The following is a 23999-nucleotide window of genomic DNA, read 5'->3' on the forward strand; positions in this document are numbered from 1 at the left end:
GCGAGGAAAAAGGGCTACAGCAAGGACGAAAACAAGGCCAAGAAACCCGTGAGCCAAGACCAAAGGCTCATGTACAAAGTCCCAAGCACCTCCTTTCTACGGGAGAAGACGGTTGAGCAGATCGCCGAGACCATCAACAAGCGCCTCCCCGCCGGACAAGGCGTAAAGGCCGTCCACGAAACCAGGACAGGCCTCGCCCTAGTCCCGGAAGGCAACAGGGAGACACTACTGGGCCAGCAGGACATACTGGCCGACATTATGGACGACGCGCTGCTCGAGAGCAACTCGGAATGGGTACGCGTCCGCATTAGGGGACCCCAAACTACCTTCAAAGGCCCGGACCAACCTTACCTCTTACAGAAATAGGCGACAACCCTAAGCAACCCTATGTTTTACTCGACTATCACAACACCTAACCACCCCAAGACGACACCCGAGACGTCAAGCGCGATGCGTCCAGAACCGGGAAAGAGGCCCCAGTCAGAGGAGCCCACCAGCAGGGGAAGACGCGTGACAAAAGCACGCACCGAGGACTGAGTAGGACTGCAGGACTTCAAGAACGACGCCTGTCTGGAACGTACAGTCCAGGACGCAGAGTGGAACGCACCGGAGCCGATGCGCGGTGTTTGGACAGCGAGCCACGACGAGGGTGAAGTCCAGATGGCGGACAACCCCAACGACGCGGAGAAGTCAGGCGCGGACGAACAGCAGGCGACAATGAGCGGCGCAGCTAGCCAAGTCCCGTCCGCGACCTCCAAGGCCACGCATACAAAAGCGCCAGCCAACATCGACCAGGGCACGAGATCAGTGGGCCCAGGACTGGAGAACAGTAGATGGGCTGACGGCCAAGGGGATAAATGGAGCGGAGAATCTGAGGACAGAGAGCCCAACCAGGAGCCCCGCCCGAAAAAAGGACAGGAAGGGAGCGATTACGAGATTCCTGACGAGATGGATGGCAGATGAACAGTCAGCCCGCAAGGAGGCGGAAGACGCCCAGCAAAGAAACGACGCTGCGTTAATGCGGTTCGCTGAATGTATGGATGGACAATTCCGCAGTCTGGCAGACATGCCACAAGAGTGCCAGGCCAAATGGGTAGGCATAAAGATGCTGGAGCATCTCAAGGATGTGCTGAACCAACTGCACGCCAAGGGTGTGAGAACAGTCGTGCCACAGGGCAGCGGATAAGCATTGGGGCACAGAATACAAAAGCCCGCCCCGGCGAAGCAATCGCCAGGCCGAACAGAGAAGACGCCCCGGTAGAGTCCCGGATCACAGGCTCTTTCAGTTCCCCCGGTGACCACGAAGCCATAGTCACAACAATACAGGGGCTGAACAAAGGAATGGGACAGGGCCCGAGACGTTTCAAGATGGAGACCACGGACAAGGAGGTCTTCCTCCGGGTGTGCACAAACGAAGCAAGAGAGTTTAATCTCAGCTTCGACATATCAGGACTCTCAGAAGCAGAAACTTGGGAATACCTTGACTATCTAGTGCAGCGAATACTAGATATCATCGCCTAAGCGCTAGAGGAGTCCACGAAGCAGTCCCAAGGAAAAGGAACGGGACACCGCTGGTGGAACGAAGCGTGCGCCGAAGCAGTCAGGCAGCACAACAGGGCCAGAAGGCACCTACGCCGGGCCAGAAACAGGGCCGAGGAACTGAAGCGGGAAGTCACGACCGCCCAGAGACAACTGAGGACGGAGATCCGAAGGGCCAGATCGGCATACTTCAAGGAGCTGGTAGCAGACCTCCATGACCCCAAACAATTCTTCCAGGCAGTCAGGTGGAGCTCAAAGCAATTAGCACTCACGAGCCCCCCCCCCCCCCTCTGGTAGATAACCAAGGATGACGCCTTGAGGAGCTTATACAGAAGATGAGGCTGCTGAGAGACACGCACGCCCCGAAGCTGCTGCCAGGAGACATCCCACCCCCGGAATACCAAGAAGACTCGCGGACGTGGGAAGACATCTCGATCGGGGAAGCCTGGCAAGCGATAAAGAAGCCAGCCAACACGGCCCCGGGAACAGACAGAATCCCAAACAGGGCCCTGAAGATGGCGTGGCCAGTACTAGGCGAAGCAGTCACGAAGCTCCTCAACGGCTGCCCAAGGGCGGGATACCACCCCACCGCCTTCAAAAAAGGAAAGTTCTGCGTGATCGCAAAGCCGGGTAACCGAGACAAATCGCACCCGCGGTCGTTCAGACTGATTGCACTGTTACCAACTCTGGCCAAGGCGCTGGAGAGGATAATAGCCAGGAGGCTAGCACACGAAGGGGTAGAACTGGGTATCATTCCTGCCAGATACTCGTGTGCGACACCCAAGAGAGCGGTGACAGACAGACCTGTTGCTGAGCGTGACGGACGAAGTGCAGAATGCGCTACAGAACGAAAGGGTGGCGACCATGGTAACCTTTGATATAAAGGGCGCCTTCGACTCGGTTAGGCTGAATCACATGGTCGCCTGATCACGCAGGGCTGGCCAACGCACACTTGCAGATGGGCCGGCTCTTTCCTAAGCGACAGAACAGCGACAATGTCACTGGATGGCTTCAACAGCCAGGATGAACCACTGGGCGGGAGTTTGCCCCAGGGATTCCCGATATCCCCCATCCTCTTCATGCTGCTCATATCGCCGCTGTACGCAAAGCTCGACGAGGCCAGAGGATACGCCGACGATGGCTGCCTGATAAAGATGGGTTGGAACCTCAAGGAAACGACCGAGGGAGCAGAGGAGGACCTACAAGTAGTCCAAGGCTGGTGCAAAGCGAACGAGCTGACACTAGACTGGGCCAAAACAAGGCTACTCCACATGACGAGGAAGAAGACCGGGGAGAACCCGGGAATTAACTTGCCGAATGGCGACTACCTGGAGGCAACAGACGCAGGGTCAGAGCTGATGCGCTACCTGTTTTCTAGTTATGTAGCTAGATCTCCGTCGCTGTTTCCCAATGTGTAAGGTTAAAGACGTAAAAGACAATCATCATCATCATCACAGAGCAGCTCTATGTAGAACTTAACCTCTAATACACTAAGCGACTATTTACCATATGACAAGTGACAAGAAGTTGGACGTAATCACGTCGTCTGCTATGAATGGACCACAGCATCAAGATTCCCATGCCGCGGGTCGTGCGTCTTAGCCTCAAAGGCGCTACCCCAAGGGTTATAGAAGTGAAGGAAGATGAGGGTTGTCTAACCCTTACTATCCCCTTATAAGACCAATTAGCAGCGCCAATCTCCAACAAGCCATGCGCAGTGGTCAACCACTGTCGTAACTCACCATGGTGTAGTTGGTTATCACGTTCGACTGTAACTTGAAAGAATTGCGATCGAAAGGTCACCGGATCGACTCCGGTTGGTGAGATCATGATTTTTTGCTTCTTTTTGCCCGTGACCCAAATCGCCTGCTGACTAATCACTGCTCTCAGGAAGGAATACAAGAGAAGCTGTGAAAAAGGCCATTGTTTTTTCTTTTCTTTTGCTTCAGCCCCAAGAAAAACGTGGTTGGCTCTTTTGCGATCGTGCATAGAAGGAAAGACCGGAAAGCTGCATGCCTTTGTTTTATCTCTTTTTTTCTTTTTCGGTCGTTACTATTAAAGCTCAGTTTCCCTCTTTCTGACCCTTTAGGCTGTTTCTTTTTCCTCTTCTCTTCATAGCTTTTGCTTTGCTTGGGACTTCGATATAGCTTCTTCTTGGCCCCTCTCCCCTCCCTTCCCCCCACTTTTCCATCTTTCCATTACAAACTTTACCCCCGCAATGGCTCCCCGTCCTAGCATCGTTGGCAATGACGCCGGCCCCGAGCCGCCGTACCCACTCAAGATGGAGGGCGAGGTCATTGCTGGCTTTGGCCGTGGATCCAAGGATGTGAGTGCTTTGTTGTCCTTGTTTTCTTTTTTTTGGGGAGGGGTCGTTGAACGCACATGGTCTACGGTGCTGTGTGTAACACAGACCAAAGTCGCACAGAGACATAACCCTTGGTTCCCTAACCCAAGGACCGAGTAGCTAACAACCAACACATACAGCTTGGCATTCCCACGGCTAACCTTCCCGTTGACTCGTCCGTTACGTCGTGGATCGAGGAGAAGACTTCGGGTGTGTACTTTGGCTGGGCATCCCTGCTGCTCCCAGCAGACCACCCGGACCGGCCTGCCGGAAGCGATGCAAAGACACCACTGGTGTTCCCGATGGTCATGTCGATCGGCTACAACCCGTTCTACGACAACAAGGAGCGCAGCGCCGAGGTGCACATTATGCACAAGTTCGGCGCCGACTTTTACGGCGTCCACATGCGCCTGCTGCTGCTGGGCTTTATCCGCCCGGAGCTCGACTACACTACTCGCGAGGCTCTGATCGAGGACATCAACTTTGACTGTCTCGTGGCCAAGAACAGTATGCGCCGGGCCACTTGGGCTCCGGCGCGCGACTGCGTAGTTCCGGCGGCGCAGGACGCTGAGGGACCGGTCGATGGAGCCCTGAATGTTGAGTGGCTAACGACCCCGGTGCTGGAGTAAGATGGCGTGAACGAGAAAGAAGCGCGTATGGACCTTTTCTAGGGGAAATATGGTGGTGTGCAGCATACATGCTGATGAAAGCATGTGGAAATTAATACAGAGAAAGAAAAAATCAAGCTTGTCTATGTATACAAACAATAGAGCCAACGAAAAGAACCCAAGGCATAAGAAAATAATGCAAGAGACAGACCAACGGGCGAGCGATGCCTGGTTGACGCTAGTCGGTGGTATATAGAAACAACGCAAGTAAGGCAAAAAGAACGAAAAAAGAAATCAAGAGACACAAGACCCGGGAGATGGGCTTGGACGGTACTTTTCGTTTTCTACACTGGCAGCGGCTGCTGGTTACGGTAGTAGCATGGCAAGAACTAAAAAGCGAGTTTCAATGTTAGTATCCACGAATGTTACTTCATGGGACAGATCACACGGAGAGGGGCTCACATTAATGACTATTAGCATGGGAATATCAAACATGTCGCGCTTGATCATCCAGCAATAAGTGCAGTCGACCTTGCCGTCCTTTTCGATTTTGGAGATGCCATGCTCACTGTCAATCTTGATGACGCGCTTGCTGAGCAGGCTGCGGCCGGCGGCAGCCGCGGCGGTCGATGAGTTTGAAGTGGGGGCCGTGGGGGCCGTGGGGACCGACGAGGGGGGAGCAGCGGGTATGGCCGGATTCGATGCCGTTGCTGAATCGTCGGCCTTGCGGTACTTGAGTAGGCGGCACGTACGGTTGACGTGACCTCTGCTGTCGCCAAAGGCAAGGTGAGCGTAGTCCTCGTAGAATTGCACAACGCTCTCGTCATCAAGCAACTCGGGGATGAAGACGGGTTGTGGCTGGCCGTCGGGAAGCACATGGTGCTGGATGGGCGTGGTGCTGGCCGAGCGGTTCGCAATTCCGATATTGACGTTTTCGTTGAGTGCCTTGCCGAGCAGCACCTCCTTGGTCCAGCCTGTCAAGGCCGTGAACTCCTTATTGACAGCAGCTACCTCGCCTGTGCGGCGGCACACAATCGTTGGCGCCGACGTGTGTTGCATGAAGTCCTCATACTCAAAGAGCGTGCGTTGAAGGCACTTCTCCATGAACACCAGATCCTCGCGGTTCAGCGACTTTGTGCACGACATGAAGGATGGGCGGATGCTAGACAGAGATTTAGCGATCTTAAGCGTCTTGTCAGCTGGGAAGCGGCTGCGCAGGAAGACAATCAGCCGGTGGAAGCCGTTGATGTACGGGTACGGCTCCTTGACTGTTTCGTAGATGGCAGATGGGTTGCGTCGCCGCTTGCCAAGCAACTGCGTAGTCTTAAGCAGCTTGGGCCGCTGGCGATTCAAGGTCGGCGCAGGCGCTGCGTTCAGCGATATCTGTGCGGGTGCCACGGCTGCTGCCAACGCTGACGGCTGGTAGCTAGAGCTTGGACCTGGCGTTGTGGTGGGCGAGCCGTCGAAACCGCCCAACGCCGCATTTTGTGGGCTCGCTGTATTTTCCGTGCTAGGGCTGGCGAGACTGTTAGAGCCAGCGCTAATGGCATAGGCATGCGGTAGTCCGTGCTGGAGGTTCCCTTGTGTGAAGGCAGCTGTGGCTGGATCAAGTGCCGAGAGGTCCAGAATGGAGCTATCGAAAACAGGAAACTGTGCGTTGACGCTATCAAATGGGTCATACGGCAGGGCTGCGCTACTAGTGGACGGTCCCGAAAGAGTGCTCGGTGGCGGTGGCTCTGTAGCGCTTCCATCCTCGGCTGACTTGCTCATGTGGCCCAGCATGCCGAACTCTAACGCCGGGTACTGGCTACCAAAGTTAAGGTGGTCTAGGTTGTCGATCTCAAAGCTATAGAAGGCTGGATTGCTTGGGTCGAAGAGCGCGTTGAAGTTGAGTGCGTCAGTGCCGCCAGCGCCAGCAAGTGTGTTCAGGCCAGCAATACTACTGGTGCGCGCAGCGGCAGCAGCTGCAGCAGTGCTCTGGAAAGTCGGCGATACAGGCGACGCGCGCACGTTGAAGTCATGCAGGGTGTCGGGGAGGCTCGCAATAGGTGTCTGTGACCCAGTCGAAAACACGGGGAAGCTGGATGTGGTGGAGGGGGCAAACAGGTCGCTGGTGGTGATTGGCGATGTGTTGGCCAGCGTGGTAGCTGCTGTGCTGGTACTGTTGTGGCGAGCTGGCGCACCGGCCGGAGCCGTAGCGGCAGTCGGCGACGTATTTGCGGCTGCCGTGTAGTTGGGGCCGAGAACAGGCCGAAGCGACTCGGGCGGTGCATCATGCAAATACTTAGCCTTCTTACGTACACCGTCCTGGCACGCATCGCCGAGGCCACGCTTGATGCATCGTTGGCATGGCCGCTCGTCGCCTGGTGAGGGTTAGCAGGGGCAGGTCAGGGTTAGCCGGGGGATCGGAGGACAGCATACCACAGGTGAGATGGGCTCGCTGGCAGGCGAAACAGGCGCGCCGGGCCTTCTTGCGGCGTGGACGTAGTGGATCCTTGGGATCGTACTTTTTCTTTTCCTCTGGAGCAGCGGCGGCACCAGATGCGGCCGGCGGCTTGTTGATGTTGGCCATCAGGGTCGGCTTGCCGTTAACCGGCAAAGGCTTGATGGGGATCGGAGCGGCGACAGTGGGGAGAGATGCGGGCTGCAGGAGGCGCTGTCTATTGCGGGTCTCAGCGTCAATCTGGGCCAGAGTATCACGCTGCTGGGGGGCGGCTTGAAGATCGGAGGACATGGATGGCGGTAGAGAGAGCGGATAGAGACACCGGGGCGTGTTTTTGTAAGGCGCAGCAGGCGTCAAGTAGCCCGAGCAGACGTGCAGCAGCAATAGAGGCAGAGGGACGGAAGTGAGGGAAGCCTGCCGGATAGGTAGCACTCATGCGACGGAGGGAGGCTCAGGCCGTATAGGCGGGGATGCGGGTCGGCTGGATACAAGGCTCTCCGGCACCTTCGGACAGTTCGGTGGCAATGTGTGGGTGTAAAAGAGACGCAAATAGGGTCTCTTGAGCTTTGTTACTTTGCTGCGCTCTCACGTAGCAATAGATCGGCGTCCGTTATGAGGCTGATGTTGCAGCGGCTCAAGCGTCTTATCGGAGACTCGGTCCGGAGCTGGGCGGCAAGGTCGGTCGTGTGTCGTTTGTGGGGCTTTTCTTTTGCGCTGATGGACAGAATCTTCGCCTGTCCTTTTTCTTCGGAACGCATCGAAAGGAGATCTGCGGATATCAATGGGCGTCGACGGTGAGTTGTAGAGACTTGAAGAAGAAAGGGCGGAGGAGGCGATCCGGCGCGGGAGACGAGGCTCGGGCAAAAGAAATGCAGAAAATAAAAGAGGAGAATGCTGCCAGCTGCACAATACAAAGCAAGCTCGCGTTATTTAAGCCAAAAAAAAATATCAAAGTGCAGACAAACGCAAGGCCGTGAGGTTGTTCAAAGACCAGAAACGAGGAATAGTTATATGAGAAGAAAAATTGTTAAATAAAAACTGGCACTCGAAACATCAAAAACGGGGGGGAGATGTTTTCTCTTTTTTTTTTTCAGTGAGGAAGCTGCTCAAGCAGGAAAGGAAAGTGGGCAGCATGTGCTCCCGGCTGAAGGAAGGGAAAAAAAAGATGGCCGAGGGAGGGAAGGAGGCAGTTGCCCTTTGCCTGTGTTCGGAGGAGGGCGTTCTTGCGACTATTCTACAGCGCCACACAGCCGTCGAGCCGGCAAAAACCTGAGACGCAGGGTCACGAGAAGGAGGGCGGGCGTCAGAACAAACACTTGGAATGACAACGGGATGATCAGGCACACAAAAGCCGATCAGAAACATGTGTGGTTAGGGAAAAAGAAAAAGACTGACACAGACACACAGCGCAAAAATCCAGCCCTTGGCAAGTGGAGATGGCCAGTCTAGCGCTGATACATTGAACAGGAAAGCACGCACGCAAAAGCAAGTGAGCGGCCATAAACAGCAGCTGCCACACATGTTCGTCCACTCCTGCCCGCTCTATGGTTTCGACGCCGTGATCTAGAAGCAGTTTAACGAGGCCGGCAGGGAAGGCACGGGACTCGAGCATCATGCTGAGAAGTCTTTATTCTCACACAATGGCGGCGTGCTGTGCCTCTTGTACCCGCCTCTCGGCATGGATGAATGAAGATACCTGTATAGCAGCACGTAACTATTGTATCGTGGATTTGCAGTGCCTGTTGCGTCTCTTCTTCTGGTCTTTTGCCTTGATTGACGGCTTCTTTTGTCCCCACTTCCAGCTTCTCCTCGCTCTCTTGTCAACGCATAAAATCCTCTGATAATCGCAAGCCCGGGCGCCTTATTGATTATCCGCTCTCCAAAACGCCAAGAACGAACAAGTGCTGCCAGGGCGTCCTTGCGTACCCCGGCCGTCGTCCAATGCTGCTTGGTGTTGTTTCGAGTCCTATATAAGTGCTAGACTTACACTTCTAAATAGCGTAACAGCGTCGGATCAGTCATCATCTCGCATCTCGCGTCTCTCTAAACCTATAGCATTGCTGCATTATGCCTCCGAAAAGGACTTTCTATATACCAGGCAAAACAACAGCAAGAAGGCACGCGAGTGACTGACGGGAGGGGAAAGGCCTGTCACGTCACATGAGGAAAGAGCATCTTCCCTGTTTTCCTCTTTTTCTCTGCTCCTTCTGTTATCCGCTGCTCCTGCCCTTAATGTGGTGGATGGATGGGTGGATCTTGGAGATAGGTGCCATGTTTTGCAGCTACTACCTTTCGGTTCTTTTTTAGCATAGATAGTTTCTAGCCTAGAGAAAAGAAATTAAGTAGCTGCCAACTCGGAAAAAACTCGAGTCCTAAAAGCGGGGCTCCATGTACTGGGTACCTACTTTCGATCCTCTCCCAGCACTGAGCCTCAAGTACCCTGTACCTCCCCGCCAAAGGAGTCCGTTACCCATCATCGGTCCACTTTATGGCAGAAGAACCACAGGTGATCCGGGCCGAAGGAGATGATGCGCTGTACTGGCTGCAGGAGCCCAGACGCTCGGCAGGGCTATGAGGCACAGAAAGCGGAGTTAGGGTTGGCGTATTGTTGGAGAAGCCGGGCGTGCCGGCCGTCCGTCTGCTGGTCCATCCAAAGCCGCCGAGCTTCTTCCCCGTCAGCCACACCACCACGCCGAGCCCAAATACTCGGTGTGCAGAACCCGCGCATCTATGCAGCCATGCGGCACAGAAAGCAACGCATATCAGCTGCCAGCCAACAGGGTTCTGTCGTCAAGTGACACCAGACCAGTTAAGATGCACTCTTATACATGTACATCTGATATTGCTACTTTACCTACATATGCACAGGGCTGGCACCTCCAAGTCGCCCTGATGCTAACTGTTAACTGCAAAGAGTCACTCAGAGTGTGTATGCGTATGCGAGCTGCAAGCCACCTCAGCGCAACAAGTCCAGGCCTACCAATGAATGCAACACTATATATAGAATATAGATAGAAAGTCCCAAGCACACGAGCTAGCCGCTGCTGGAATATGGGTATACAAGGGAGACATAAAAACAATATTTCTAGTTGGCACTTTTGAAGAACCGCCGGAGCCAGCCCGGGTCCGTGTCGGATTATGTAAAGAAAAAAAGAAACCCGAAATACCTCTCACAACCACCTCCATCAATCGCTAGTGGCGAATGTGCTCTTCCCCCGAATCCGCTTGCCGTACTTGAAAAATATATACGGGAAAGGCATCATTGCCACGGCCAGAAAGCCGAGCAGCGAGCCGGCCCACTGGAAGCCTAGCTTGTCAAACATCTGGTGACCAAAGAGCGGAAAGGCAGCTGAAGAGAAACACACGCATAGTTTGGTTAGCAGCTGCAACACAACAAAGACAGTTTGGGAAACATACCAGCAGCGCTACATCGCACAAATGAATTCGCTGCGAGGGCGCTGGCTGCGTACAGCGGGTAGGCGTCGACCTGAGACAAAACACGTTAGGGTCAAGAGCAGAGGAAGAGGACTGGTGGATGCGCTGAAGCTGACGTACCAAAAATGTAAATATACCCGAAAAGGCTAATAGAGTCCTGTAAGAAAAAAGGCATAGCGAATTAGCGCACGAAATACGGACAAGCGAACGGAGGTCCGGTGCGGTAAAATACGATGTCCGAAGCTCATATAAAACAGGATCCCGCTGCTCATACAGCTGTAGTCCACTTACCCAGAACCGAAGAACGCGCCTCCAATAATCGGCATGATCCAGTGCACACTTGAATACGACGACCACGCGAACCAGAACAGACCGATTGGTACCATCACTGCGCCAAGAATCACACACGGCAACCGAAACTCCGGCTCGCTGCGACCCGGGATACCCGTCTCACGCTCGGCTTGAGCCACCAGGCGAGCACGCATGCGCCGCCAGACGGGGTCCAGACAGCCAGCCAGGGCCATGCCGCCGAGGATACCAAGGAAGGGCAGGCCGTTCTGCCACAGATTGAAGCCGTGTGTGGCCGTGAACACCTGCGGGAATGCGCCAAAGAACAGGTACAGAATCCCCAGCAGCAATGCCGAGTACAGACACAGGTTGAGCAGCATGGGCTCCAGTGCCAACAGCTGGAACGGCCGGTACAGCGAAGTTAACAGCGTGCGTGCCAGCGACATATGCTGCCGCTCAGTGCTGGCGAGCCAGCGGGGATCGCCAGTCGACTGCCGGAGGCGTTGCGCCTTTTTGCGGAGCAGCACGGGGTCTATCGGGGATGTACATGTCAGCCATAATGCCCCAGTGAACTACCTCTCTGTATCTTGGACTCACGATATGTCTCGGGCACAAACAGCCCGATGAGCACCAAAAGCACGCCAGCCCAGATCAACAGCATATAATATGTCCAGCGCCAGGTCGTATTGTAGTTGATGAAGCCGCCAATCACCGGGCCAACAGCCGGCCCGAAAAACGGCGCCATCGAATACACCAACATGGGCCCTTGTAGCTTGTCCTTGGAAAACAAATCCCCGACCGTGCCGCCCGTCACCGCCAGAAACGCACTGCCCGAGAAGCCGTCGAAAAAGCGCGCCACCAGCATCGTCTGGATGTTGTGCGCCGCAGCCGACGGGGCAAGCCACACCGTGAACATGAACCAAGAACTAATGTAGATTGGCCTCCGTCCGTAGAACTCGGACAGCGGGCTGAGTAGCATCGGCCCGAAGCTGAGACCTAGCACAAATAGCGATAGCCCGAGCACGGCGACCTCGCGAGATACATCAAACTCGCGCATGTTCTGCTGGATCGTGCTAGTGTAGATTGACGAGGTTGCAGTCCTGTTTTCTTCCGAGTCAGTGCGTGTCCACTTCCATACAGATCTGGCCTTGTTGGTATATACTTACACGCAGAAACTCCCCGCGCTGCTAATCAACACAATCGCCCACTTGCGCGGCACCGGCAAGCTCCGCGGATTCTCTGGGTCCTCATCGCTGCCGTCCCAGACCACCTCGAACGCAGGGTCATAGTGTACTTGGCCCTCCTCTATATCCCCCGCTGCCGCTGTCTGATCTGCGTCGCACGAGCCATCGCTACACCGGCCGTACGGCAGGGTCCCCGAGTCCGTCACCGAGTGCGTATCGGTCAACGACGGTCGCTGCGGCAAAGCAGAAAGGGTACTCCCCCTGCTACCATCTTCGTTTTTCGCTTTGTCGGTCAAGTGTTGCCCCTGCTTATCCTGTGTTGCTTCAAGCTGCTTTTCGTCCGGCAACCTAACGGACATGTGGGTGACTGCCATTATGAAAGATATTGGAAAATATAAGTTATGGGTAAAGTTGTAAGTTCAAACGTCATTGAAAGGGCATATATGTTAACAAGCTGTTCATGAGGAGTAGAAAAAAAAAGTAAAGGCGCTTCAAGAACCCGAAGTCATCATCCGTTATATCTTGTTACCGATACACACAAGCCTGAAGAATCGAAGCAATAACGCCAGAAAAAAGGAGACAGAAAGAAAATGTCAGAAGTGTAAGAAAGAAAAATAACTTGGCCCGGGAAGGAGGATATAACTACATACATACATGTATCGACCGTTGCCTTCGAGTCCTCGAGTCCAAACCAGCCCACCTTTCACGAACGGCAACTACCCGAATCCCATTGCCTTCTACTTGGCTCGGACGGCTCGCGCTCCTGCACTTGTCACGGGACAAGCTCGCATTTGTTTGTTTTTGGTCGTAGTGCAGTGGAGGCAACTGCAAAACCACGAGGTTTTTTTAGGTTGGACTGGGCTAAAAGCGCACATGCTACGGCGTCTCGCGCTTTCCCAGTTCCGTGATTCCTTCCTGCTATTGTTCCTTGCTCTCGGGCCCATCGTCTAGGTCGTTCTAGATGGCGCTCATGACCTTTGTTATTCCCGGTTAACCGAAACCCTATACAGAGACCCTAGTCTCTGGTGGCAAAGACGACAAAAAAGGGGGACTTTTCTGGCGACCGCTTTTTCACGGCAAACACTGGAACAAGGCCAACGACAGAAAATTAGGCATGGCTGCGATGTGAATGACGTCATGGTGATGTTTGGCTGACTTGATGCCCTGCCTTGTTCTCAGAAAAGGCAGAGAACATCTATAATGCTGAATAATCCATAGACATAACTATTCTATCGGGGCCTACTGCACCTATTCTACAACCTGGACATAGCGCAACGTTATTGGCTGACAGTAACTAATCAAATTCATGTGAATTTCAATTCATCTACACATTCATCCTATTGCTATTATTCCACGGCAGCGTATTAGGCCACCTGGATAACGAGTGCAGTTAGCCGTGTAACTACTCCAAGACCCTTCTATCAGGAGAAATGTTCTTTCTAGCACAACCGCTTGGTATTCTTCTTTTGCCAAATGCCTATCTTGAAACAAGAGTTTGAACACCACGAAATGACGACAAGCCACCGCCAAAACTCGTAAAGGTTGTATGCCAAGACGTGGGACGATGGCTAAATGCCTTTCTATTCCGGCGAAAACGAGCATCTAGGCAACCGGTCGGCATGCATGATCTATCAGAATCTCGTTGGGTGCTGGTTAGCCCTTAATCTTCTGGTCTTTATGGAATCGCTAGTTAGCACTTCAAGTTGTACAAATACATCGCCCACACAAGCTTTCAGCGATCAAGAGATTTCATTGATAATCCGTATGCTAACTTCTAACGATGGTCAATGTGTATTATTCTATATAAACCGGCTTTCAACCTCGAAACATTTTAGCTATGTGCCTCTATATATAAGATGGAAATAAGGAAAGCGATATGCTCGACTGACGTGAAATGCGAACCTAATGAGGCATGTCCAAGAAAAGAAAGGCTGGCTAATGCTCAGGGACCCCAATCCTTTCGGGTCCTGTCTATGTATGTACTACCCTGCAGATCCACTTCCACTCTAGAAGCCGAAATCGCGGGCTCGGACTCTCGCCCCATCAGTACGTCTCTTCTAGTCCGGGATACGATGTCGGCAAATTCGAGCAGTCAAAGCTGCGGTCATACGCCTTGGCGGGCATCACGCCAGCATCCAGACCGGCCTGGTAGCTCCACTGCGGCGCCGACTCTGTCTTCCAGGTCCAGTACCACCAGCCCCAGCCGCGCTCGAAGCTGTGCATCTGCGCCTGGGCAAAGTCGCGCAGAAAGTCCTTGTACGCGCTGCTCCACTCGCTGGGGTCGGCATTGGCTCCGGCACAGCGGCATGACGAGTCCTTGGCCGGGCAGCTGGGCGTCAGTGTCGACGTCGAATCGACACCCGTGTCGTACGTGCCCTCCCACCGGTTGCCCCAGCCGACATTGGTCAGGTGGCGTGTGCAGTCGGTATCGGCCTGCGACCATTCGGCAAACATGGTCGGACCGAAGCCCGTGCTGGTGTCGCTGCTCTTTTCTGCCTGACTGGTCCATGTGTTGCAAGCATACTTGATTTTGTCGGCATGTGAAAAGACAATCAGGTTGGCGTCGAAAATGACATATTGATGCACATCGAGAACCAGTGAGTCGCCGTAGCCCGTCATCAAGCCCTTCCAGTTCTCAAGGCCCATGAAGCCATCGCCAAACACCATGGGCGCCTGTATGCCGTTGTCGCGCACTATTTTGAACGCAGACTCGGTCCAATTTACCACGGCCGAGACACTGAGTGACGTCATGCGCGGCTCATTAGCCAGTCCGTAGAATGCTATTAGATTCTTGTACCGGTCCTGGGCGAAAAACTTGGACAGTTTGTCATGGATATCAAGTGAGCGCTGGGCATTAGTGGCGCCGTTGGTACCGTTAAGCCAATTGATGGCGCCCTGTCTACCACTGTGGTTCCAGCCGTTTTGGCTGCCGGGCAGGGCGTGTATGTCGAGATTCACACGCAACCCATATTTGCGTGCCCATTCGATACCGCGCAACAGATAACGCCACGACGTGCGGTGGAGATAGGGTTCGTCATCGTATACCTCGACAGCCCAGTATGAGAATGGGATGCGCACATGGTCAAGGCCGGCATCGGCGATGGCCTTGAAGTCTGATTCGGTGATGAAGGTCGAATAGTGCTTTTCAAGAGTGCTTTTAGATGAGCCGCCAAGCCTGGAAGTAAGGGTGTACTCATCAATGATACCATTGGCAGAAGAGTATGAGAATAGAGACGGCGTGATAAAGGGCTCCAGTGAGAGCCAGCCGCCCAAATTCACGCCGCGTGCAGGCCGCTTAGTATAACTGCCCCATTCTTGATCGAGAGCAGGCACATTGCTGTTGGCTTGGGCCGAGTCGTCCCAGTCAGAGTAAAGCCCAATGATTGGAAGGTCGCCGACAGTGGCATTCGTGTATGTCATGTTGAAGTCGGTCGTGTCTAACCAGGACCACGGGTCCATGTCGGTATTTTTCTCAGCGGTCGGAACTTGATTGCGACCGCTAGAGTTGCTGTTCCCAGACGAGGATCTATTCGAGGAAGACGACGAAGAATTGTTGTTGTTATTGGATACCACAACCGCAACCACAATAATAATGATGAGAAGCACTACGCCTACAATGCCAATAATAACTACAGTGTCGTTAGTAACAGGCCATTCAGCCCCAAAAAACGTACATGCAAGTAATACATACTTAGTCGCTTTTTTGTAAACCACGCCCTATCAACGCATTTCCTCCCCGACGACTTTTTGTCTGCAGGGTACGGCTTTTCGTAAATCTTGCTGTAGGCCGGAGACGCACCACCGCGCATCAATTCCGAAGCATTGCCTTCCTCCATATAGGCACCGCTAACGACACGGCGCTTAACACCCGTCCCAGCCATATGCGCCGCTCCACTGAGTGCAACAGCACCCAAGAGTGGCTGTGCAGCCTGCCGTCGCCTCGACCTCGACCGGCTTCGTGGATGCTGGGCGTCGGACTGCTCGCCTGTCCTAGTAAGAGCCAAAGCTCGTGAAGGGAGGGCCTCTGAATCGTCACTGTCTTCTGGCGCCGCGGCTCGATGAGGAGCAGCGGAGGAGGGCCGACGCTTGGGACGTGGCGGATGGCGTGGTTCCCGGCGCTTCCGTTGCAAGCCGCGGGTTTCAGCAGCGGCCGTCGCAGCGGCGGCCTCATCTTCGGATTCAGTGTCGAGCTCAAGGGCGGCAGTAGGACGAGATGTGCTGCGTAGTCGTTCGCGGTCTCTGGCCGCGCGCTCTCGTGTGCGCTCTAGCTCTCGCTCGGAGCGCTCGCGGGTACGGGTTCGGTCTCGGGATTGCGGGGGACGGTCTCGTGCTTCTCGTGTATGATCTCGGGAATGTCGCGTGCGATCTCTAGACTCGGCTGTGTGTTCTCGTGTTTCTCTCCGCCGGTCCCTCGGTTCTCTAGTCCGCTCTCGCGGCTCTGTCGCTCGGTCTCTCGACTCCTCAGGTCGTGTCCGGCGACGCTCTGAATCGCCAGGCTCGCTTGGCCGTCTACGTCGCCGCTCGGGATCTCGTGTACGTTCGCGCTGCTCGTGAGCGTGCTGTCTCTCTTCACGCCGTTTCTGGCGCTCGCGGTCTCGCTCACTGTCGCTAGCGTCACGGTCGGTCGTTTCGCGGTCGGTCTCGCGGGTGCGACTGCGATATCGGCTGGTGTCTCTGCTGCTCCGGAGGGCCTTTCGCTCGCTATCGTTTCCCTGCTCCCGATTCCGCCTACGGTCTCGGCCTGCCATGGCGAAGGGCTGCAGGTAGGCAGGCTTGTAGGCCTGTCGGACAGGCCAAAAATGGACGAAAAAAGGGTGTAAATTAAGGATAAAACAAGAGCATCTCGCGGCTGGAATGCCGGGCCGGTTTGAACCAAATCACAAAAATCAAGGAGATAAAGAAGAAGAAAAGAAGCTAGAAAGAAGAATGCAGGCTCTTCGAGAGAAGGAACAATGGCACGTACAAAACGTTTGTTTGAGCAATTGCCTCTTCATGTGCTCTTTTGGCGCTTGTCTGGGTTCTCACGAGCGGCCCTGGAAAGGGTAGCTGCATTTAAACGCCAGGCTGTTTCCTCTTTTTGTTGGCACGGTAACAGTCATTTAGCACATGTCTTGGAAATTCTTGGTGATAGCGGTAGCTTACGTAGTTGCAAAGCCTTGATAAATGCATACTCCGCCGGTGTGTCCTTTGGGTGACGGACTCCGGGACGTGGAGAGCCTCTAAATATGCATAGCCCCGACAGGTGCATATACAGGATACTTGGACTTGGAGACGTGATGAACTCGGCACAAGACATGTGACGAGCCCGCTGCAAGCCGAAGCGCCTTTTACAGGTGTTGGTGATGTTGTGTTTCTTCTTTCCCTTGTTGCCTCTTGCTGCTCTAAAAGCGCAACACATTCGCCTTTTTTCTGGAATCTCTTTTGGTGTATCTACAGTATAAAGCGTTGGTTTCTCTAGCAGCGTTTACGTTTACGTCCAACTACGTCATCATGAAAGCCCCAAGCAGAATCGTCACTCGAGCAAGATGTGTCTCCAACTCCCTTTCGAGAGCTGTCCCAAGACCGCCCACGACATGGCAGCGCCCCTATTCATCGCACCCGCCCAACGCACGTCTCAACATCCCTATCGACTACAGTGCTACTCCGCTGCTGGCCCAGCATAGCCAGGCGGCCCTGCGCAACCCCGAGCTGCCGGAGGACGTGCGAAACGGCCCCACACAACGCATGAATCTCTTCCAGGCAATCAACGATGCGCTCTCGACAGCCCTCTCCGAGGATGAGCGTGTCATGATTTTCGGCGAGGACGTTGCCTTTGGCGGCGTCTTTCGCTGCACGACGAAGCTCGCCGACACATACGGCAGCCAGCGCGTATTCAACACGCCGCTATGCGAGCAGGGCATCATGGGCTTCGCCATTGGTGCAGCAGCCGAGGGCATGCGGCCGGTAGCGGAAATCCAGTTTGCGGATTACGTGTACCCGGCCTTTGACCAGCTGGTCAACGAGGCAGCCAAATACCGGTACCGTGATGGCGCATGCGGCCGGAACGTGGGGGGGCTGACAGTGCGTATGCCGTGTGGCGGCGTCGGCCACGGTGCACTGTATCACTCACAGTCCCCCGAAGCGCTCTTTACGCACATCCCCGGGTTGCGCGTAGTAATGCCGCGGTCGCCGCTCCAGGCCAAGGGCTTGCTTTTAAGCGCCATCCGGAGCAACGACCCGGTGGTGTTCCTGGAACCCAAGATCCTGTACCGCGCAGCTGTTGAGCAGGTGCCGGTGCGCTCATATGCGCTGCCGCTGTCAAAAGCCGAGATCCTCAGGGCAGGCAAAGACGTGACAGTGGTGTCGTACGGCCAGCCGCTATACAACTGTTGGGCGGCCATTGACAAGGTGGAAAAGGACCTTGGCATAACAGTCGAGTTGATTGATCTGCGCACAGTGTATCCGTGGGACAAAGAAACGGTCTTTGCTAGTGTGCGCAAGACGGGCCGCTGCATTGTCGTGCATGAATCGATGGTGAATTCCGGCGTCGGGGCCGAGGTGGCGGCTTCAATCCAGGAAGACGAGCAGACGTTTCTCAAGATGGAGGCGCCGGTCCAGCGCGTTGCTGGCTGGAGCGTGCATACCGGGCTGCTTTACGAGAAGTTCAACCTACCGGATGTTGCCCGTAAGTACAGTACACGTGGAAGCACGACTTTAGGAAAGACGAGAACCAGACACTAACACCTCGGCGCACAGGGATATACGACAGCATCAAGAAAGCGGTGACGGAGTACTGAAGCACATTCCAGGAGGAACTGGCTATCTTGGAGGAGGCGATCAAGGGTGCAAGCTTGGGCGTTGGGTTGTAAGTATCGCAGTGACTGATAGTAAAGTACTTAATTTTACATGTGTCCCGTACGTATTTTCAGGTACCCTGCTACTGCCTGCGCTGGGGCTGTGGGGCCCCAGTGCCCCGCCTTTCCTGGAGCTCCCAGGAGCCAAGCTGGGCTGGCTTGAATTCAAGGCTGAGACCTGCTGGCCTTGGGGAAAGCAACTTTCCTGGCTTCTCTGCCTCTGTGATATTGCCACTTTCTCCCGTCGCATAAAAATGTACTCGCAGCTTCAGACCGTGTCCGACTTTGTCGAGGGCGCTCCTCCCGGCGAGGTGAGTTCCGAATTCTTCCTGCTCGTTGCCGAGGATCGTGTCTACGTAGCCTTCCAGGGAAGGCTGTCGTCGGCCCTCTCCACCACGGCGGGCAGATATACGCACATACTGCTGCTTCGTTCTTCTCGCGCTGGATTCTTGCTGACTGTGTGCGCATAGCTTGCCGATGTTTTCGCAGGTTAGTTGCGCTTGTGCAGGTCCCGAAGCTCCCGCCAAAGTGCCTCCCCGCCCGACCATTCGCACGGGCGTCATAGCTCCCGCCAGCCGGGGACACCATTTGCTCACAGCTATTGGACAGACATCAAGGCCCTGACTCTCGACACGCCTGGTTTGGTGAACCAGCTTACTCCGGCTTTCCAGAAATACAACGAGGAGCAGTTCACTGCCGTCAAGCTCCCTGGCAGCAGCCAGCCGGTATGCTTGCCCCAAACACACTGGCATAAGGGCACGGTTGTGCGCCATGCGCTGTCGCTACTGTTGAGATACTGACTTGCGGGTGCTTAGGTCATCATCAGTCCGTACAACTCGCTGGGCGACGACTGCTACTATGACATTGAGAGCTCGGTCAGCTTCAACTTTGACCACGTCGACCAGGTGGCAAGCAACGCCAAAAGCTACGTGGCTGAGAGCGCCAACATTGACCTGATGTAAGAATAAAAGTCCCTGGGAGCCATTTGCGCGCAGAATGACTGGCTGGCCTTACTGACGCACACACAGCAACTCGACCACCAAGAGCCTCAAGGCCTACGTCAACGAGCACTTTCCCAGCGCCTGCTTCGGCGTGTTCCCGGCCGAGCAAGACACCAAGATTGCAATCGTCATTGTGTCGAGCAAATACAGCCCCAACAACTTCTGGTAAGTCTTGGTGCAAGGCGTACAGCACGCGGCGCTATTCTAACACTATCGCAGGAGTGGCCGCTGGAGATCGCAGTACCTCTTTGACCCAGCCACCAAGGCGCTCGACGGCTGGATCAAGGTTGACGTGCACTACTACGAAGACGGCAACGTGCGGCTGTTGACCAACAAGACGGTGTCGGGCAACAGCGTGGTGTCGGGCACGGGGGCCGGGCTGGCCAAGGAGATCTCGGGCGTCGAGAAGAAGTACCAGGAAGAACTCAACCGCGGGTTCACGGGTCTGAGCGAGGGCGCGTTCAAAGGCCTGCGCCGACAACTTCCGGTCACACGCCAGAAGATTGAGTGGGACAAAGTGACGAGCTACCGGCTAGGCCAAGACATTGGTGGCGGTCCGGCGAGGAGATGAGCTGTGGAAGAACGAGAACAAGAACGAGACCTAGACACTGATTATGCGCATTTCTGATTCCCTTCTGTAAAACTCTTTGTCTGTGAGAACAAGATCGCCACCACATGGTCGGCAAGCCCCGAAAGTCCTAATGGTGTCCGGGAAAAGAGATGGATTCAAGTCAACTGCCGTTGCGGACATCCCTGCTGTGATTAGCCTGCGCCTTTTCCGCCAATCAAATCAGGTAGTCAGGTCAAAGGGGGCTGTCTGATTGGCTGAGATAAGATTAGTCGATAAGATGGCGGACAAGCCCCGTGAGAACTAGCGGGCGACGGTTTTTTTTTGTTGAGAACAAGGACAAGATTAAGAACAAGAAGACGAAAACGAGGGCGAAGAAAAGGGGAACGTGTCAGGAAAGAAGAGCGTAAGACGCACCAAGAGACGATAAGAGACCCTTTTTTTACTATTCCATTTGCAATACTGGCGAGGTTCTCTTTGTTGGGTGCCTGTTTCGTCCTAGGTTTTTCTGACATGTGCTTTTGTTTGTTGAAAGCGAACCCTAACGTCACCAGGGAAATCCTACATGCGATTTTCCTTGTCTGGCCTTAGATAACTCCCTTTTTGTCCTTTTTGTTCCCTTCCTTTTTTTTTTTTTTTCCTTTATCTTGACTTTCTGTCACCATCACGGGCATTTGGCTTTCTCAGTCTCTCACCTCCAATTCGTTCTTCTTTCTTTCGGTTTCTTTCATTTCATACACCCATTTACAATCATTCAAAATGTCAGAGGTCCGCGAGCTTACCTACCAGGACGTTGCCGAGCACAACACCAAGAATGATATCTGGATGGTGATTGACAACAAGGTCTACGACTGCACCAAATTCATGGACGAGCACCCGTAAGTCTTCTGTGCTGAATTTCCCTCCCGCCTAGATTGTCCAGCCTGTGCAATATAATAGCCCTGTTCAATCTCTACTACCCAGCTTGCTAACCTCCCCTTTTCTAGTGGCGGCGAAGAGGTCCTTCTCGACGTTGCCGGCCAGGATGCCACCGAGGCCTTTGACGATGTGGGCCACAGCGACGAGGCCCGCGAGTCTCTGGACGTCATGCTGGTTGGCCAGCTCAAGCTCCAGGTAAGCAAGCCCGCTTCTTGGCGCCGGCGCCGGCAATGATTGCGCTCCCGAGACATACCTGCTAACATAGCTTTTGCAACAGCCCGGCGAAAAGGGCCCAAAGAAGTCGTCTGCCTCGACTTCTGGCTCTTCTAGCGAATCTGGTCTCGGCCTCGGCATGTACCTGGGCGTGCTGATTGTTGGCGCCATTGGCTACTTTGGCTACAACTATCTCGAGGCCCAGAAGCAGCAGGTTCAGGCTTAAGATATTAGAACGGAGCCAAGTCCCGGCTTCTCTTGAGCCGACAAAATCGAGCTTGAGCGAGCCGGTGATGCCTTCCTTGCTTCTCTTCTTTTGCGCTGCAGATTTGCTTTTGCACATAGACACATACTCTCGACCCTCTCTTACACGACAACACCCCCTCCCTCCCTCCTCTACCCCTTTGATTGTGCGACGCCAGGCAACGATACACTCAGGGGGAGCTCTTTCACCTTGATCTTTTCTTTATATTTTTTTCTTGCTTTTTTTTTTGCTCGTCTTCTCCAACAAGACGCATGACGGAATACCACGGCGATGGCGATGATGGAAACAACTGTTACAACGGAATTTTGGCCCTGGGAAGAAATCTAGAAAGGACAAAATGCCAGATGACCAATGAATGAAAACTCATTTGTTAAATCAAACGTAAATTGATCTGAAATTTGTGCAATTGAGACTTGGCTGTCATATTTGATCCAACTGTCTGTCGCTTCGTACTTCTTGACGTGTTCTCCGAAAGGAAGGTGCTAGTGGGTGCCATAGCCTTGTACCTGCAGCCTTGCAAGTGGGGGTCAGACGCCACACCTCCCTCATGGACTCTGCCACGCTGCACCTGCCAAAACAGAACAGCGCCACGACTGCTTACCTCAGCCCACGTGGCTGCGTTTGACTTTCTCGAGGTCAAAGCAGTTTGCGACAAATCTGCAGCGGCCCTCGAAGTTGCTTGGCCCCCGTTGAACTTGCAGTCTTCTCGCCATTAATTTTGCCCATCGTCCATTTGCGTAATACTCAGCGAGAAAACTACCTCAATCGCTTTGTGGCATTGGACTTTTCCGTAGGCTTCTACCTTCTTTATTGCGCCTTGTTCAATTGTAGTGCCTCACGTCTTGTCACCACCGACGCCGCTACTGCCGCCGCCGCCGCCAACGACGACGCTTTGCTAACGCCTCGAACGCTCTTTGGCCACCGCCAAACCTTGTCCCACACACAAACAGACTGAGCCGGTACTCTCGTTGACGTCTTCAGAATGCCCGCCTATGTCCCACGGCAGTCCAAGAGCGGTCTTGGCGCAAGCGCCATCGAGGCGGCTTCCAAAATGTCCAAGTCCTCGTCTCTCAAAAGCCTCAGCGCCGCTGCTGCTGCCCGCGCTGTCTCGCCCGCGCCCGCTGCTGCTGCCCGCGCCGATGCGGCCTCGACACCGACAAAGCGCAAGCGCGATGCGCCCGGCACCGTATACTCGCAGCCTGACATCACGGGTTTTGGCAACGACTTGATGACGCAGATGACGTTTGCCGTCGAGTTCCTCAAGGGAAAGGACAACAAGCTGCCGGTGCAGGACATCTTAGCTTACCTGTCGCTGACCCGCTTCAACGAAGAGCATCAAAAGGAACTGGTCGAGACCATGCGCCGCCACCCGCGCATCGAGTTCTTCCCTGACCCCAAGCTGTCGGAGCAGACATGGAAGAGCGGCACCTATGCCCACCGCCCGTTGATTCCCGGCGTGCGCGACAAGGTCTCGCTGCTGCAGTATCTACAGAAGCGTACGGATTCCCAGGGCGTGCAGGTGCGCGAGCTCAAAGACGGCTGGCCCGACTGCGAGCCAGCGCTAGCCGAGCTGGAAAAAGAACGCAAGATCCTTGTGTGCCGCACAAAAAAGGATAACGTGCCGCGTCAAGTTTTTCTCGACGACGCCTCGCTCTTCCACCACATTGATCCCGACTTCCAAAAGATGTGGCTGACCACCATCATCCCCAAGGTCGACGAGCTCCCGCGCAAGCTGCTCGCCGTCGGTCAACGGCCCACCAGCGATGACCCCTCGGCCATCAAGGCCGTCGCGCCCAAGGGAAAGGCGCAGAAAAAGCGCGCCGTGCGTAAGATTGGCAAGGCGACTAACGAACACATGGAGGCGCTGTTGCGCGAGAATGGCCGCCTTTTGCCAGGCATGTCAGCGAGTACCGGCGGTGCGGGCGGAGCCAACGGCAGGAAATAGGCATGGAAGAATGGGTAAGGAAGCATGATTTTTTTTTTCTTTTTAATTTTTCCCCTCTTTATATCTTCTTGGGGATATGTGGCGTTACTTGGAATTCTTTGACTTTTCTCCTATCTAGATATCAACTTGGTTCTTACACCACCACATCATATCACGGTCACCAGCACGCGCGCACTCAATGTTATTCATTGCGATTATGTATTTGATGCATTTAACACAGAATTAACTAAAAAAAAAAACAAAGCAATTGATAAAAAGGAACCCAGGAATGAAATATCCGCCCATAAATTTGTAGAAGTACATCGTCATCATTGCGCCATCGTAGCCAACAGAACACCGGCCGGTGTCCAAGTGAAAAGAAAAAAAACAAGCATATGCCACACATAACACGCGTTCTTTTTGGAGATTTATCTTT

General features: G+C 54.3%; 9 protein-coding genes across 9 annotated transcripts; 6 read left to right on the plus strand and 3 right to left on the minus strand.

Annotated features, from left to right (window-relative positions):
* Positions 1–69: 69 nt before the first annotated feature.
* On the plus strand, positions 70–963 carry BROUX77_006449 (uncharacterized protein; the record flags this gene model as incomplete). Its single annotated transcript, XM_073751435.1, has 2 exons — positions 70–294; positions 550–963. 2 exons carry the CDS (start codon positions 70–72, stop codon positions 961–963), a joined length of 639 nt encoding a protein of 212 aa, XP_073603518.1.
* A 2794-nt stretch (positions 964–3757) lies between these two features.
* BROUX77_006450 (uncharacterized protein) lies at positions 3758–4512 on the plus strand (the record flags this gene model as incomplete). The annotated part of the gene is made up of 2 exons (XM_073751436.1): positions 3758–3865; positions 4024–4512. The coding sequence occupies 2 exons, from the start codon at positions 3758–3760 to the stop codon at positions 4510–4512; spliced, it is 597 nt and encodes a 198-aa protein (XP_073603519.1).
* Positions 4513–4835: 323 nt separating this feature from the next.
* BROUX77_006451 (uncharacterized protein) lies at positions 4836–7225 on the minus strand (the record flags this gene model as incomplete). The annotated part of the gene is made up of 3 exons (XM_073751437.1): positions 4836–4880; positions 4954–6854; positions 6913–7225. The coding sequence occupies 3 exons, from the start codon at positions 7223–7225 to the stop codon at positions 4836–4838; spliced, it is 2259 nt and encodes a 752-aa protein (XP_073603520.1).
* Positions 7226–10119: 2894 nt separating this feature from the next.
* On the minus strand, positions 10120–12215 carry BROUX77_006452 (uncharacterized protein; the record flags this gene model as incomplete). Its single annotated transcript, XM_073751438.1, has 6 exons — positions 10120–10283; positions 10352–10421; positions 10490–10526; positions 10661–11189; positions 11255–11757; positions 11824–12215. 6 exons carry the CDS (start codon positions 12213–12215, stop codon positions 10120–10122), a joined length of 1695 nt encoding a protein of 564 aa, XP_073603521.1.
* A 1669-nt stretch (positions 12216–13884) lies between these two features.
* On the minus strand, positions 13885–16589 carry BROUX77_006453 (uncharacterized protein; the record flags this gene model as incomplete). Its single annotated transcript, XM_073751439.1, has 2 exons — positions 13885–15470; positions 15533–16589. The coding sequence occupies 2 exons, from the start codon at positions 16587–16589 to the stop codon at positions 13885–13887; spliced, it is 2643 nt and encodes an 880-aa protein (XP_073603522.1).
* A 742-nt stretch (positions 16590–17331) lies between these two features.
* Positions 17332–18617, plus strand: BROUX77_006454 (uncharacterized protein; the record flags this gene model as incomplete). Its single annotated transcript, XM_073751440.1, has 2 exons — positions 17332–18505; positions 18577–18617. 2 exons carry the CDS (start codon positions 17332–17334, stop codon positions 18615–18617), a joined length of 1215 nt encoding a protein of 404 aa, XP_073603523.1.
* A 311-nt stretch (positions 18618–18928) lies between these two features.
* On the plus strand, positions 18929–20246 carry BROUX77_006455 (uncharacterized protein; the record flags this gene model as incomplete). The annotated part of the gene is made up of 5 exons (XM_073751441.1): positions 18929–18985; positions 19292–19399; positions 19490–19632; positions 19703–19840; positions 19895–20246. 5 exons carry the CDS (start codon positions 18929–18931, stop codon positions 20244–20246), a joined length of 798 nt encoding a protein of 265 aa, XP_073603524.1.
* Positions 20247–21002: 756 nt separating this feature from the next.
* BROUX77_006456 (uncharacterized protein) lies at positions 21003–21600 on the plus strand (the record flags this gene model as incomplete). Its single annotated transcript, XM_073751443.1, has 3 exons — positions 21003–21121; positions 21230–21356; positions 21439–21600. The coding sequence occupies 3 exons, from the start codon at positions 21003–21005 to the stop codon at positions 21598–21600; spliced, it is 408 nt and encodes a 135-aa protein (XP_073603525.1).
* Positions 21601–22621: 1021 nt separating this feature from the next.
* Positions 22622–23584, plus strand: BROUX77_006457 (uncharacterized protein; the record flags this gene model as incomplete). The annotated part of the gene is made up of 1 exon (XM_073751444.1): positions 22622–23584. The coding sequence occupies one exon, from the start codon at positions 22622–22624 to the stop codon at positions 23582–23584; it is 963 nt and encodes a 320-aa protein (XP_073603526.1).
* Positions 23585–23999: the final 415 nt, after the last annotated feature.

The sequence above is a fragment of the Berkeleyomyces rouxiae genome, assembly GCF_048999995.1.
Source record: "Berkeleyomyces rouxiae strain 22BRR77 chromosome Unknown BrBRR77_ptg000008l, whole genome shotgun sequence".
NCBI classification, from domain to species: domain Eukaryota; kingdom Fungi; phylum Ascomycota; class Sordariomycetes; order Microascales; family Ceratocystidaceae; genus Berkeleyomyces; species Berkeleyomyces rouxiae.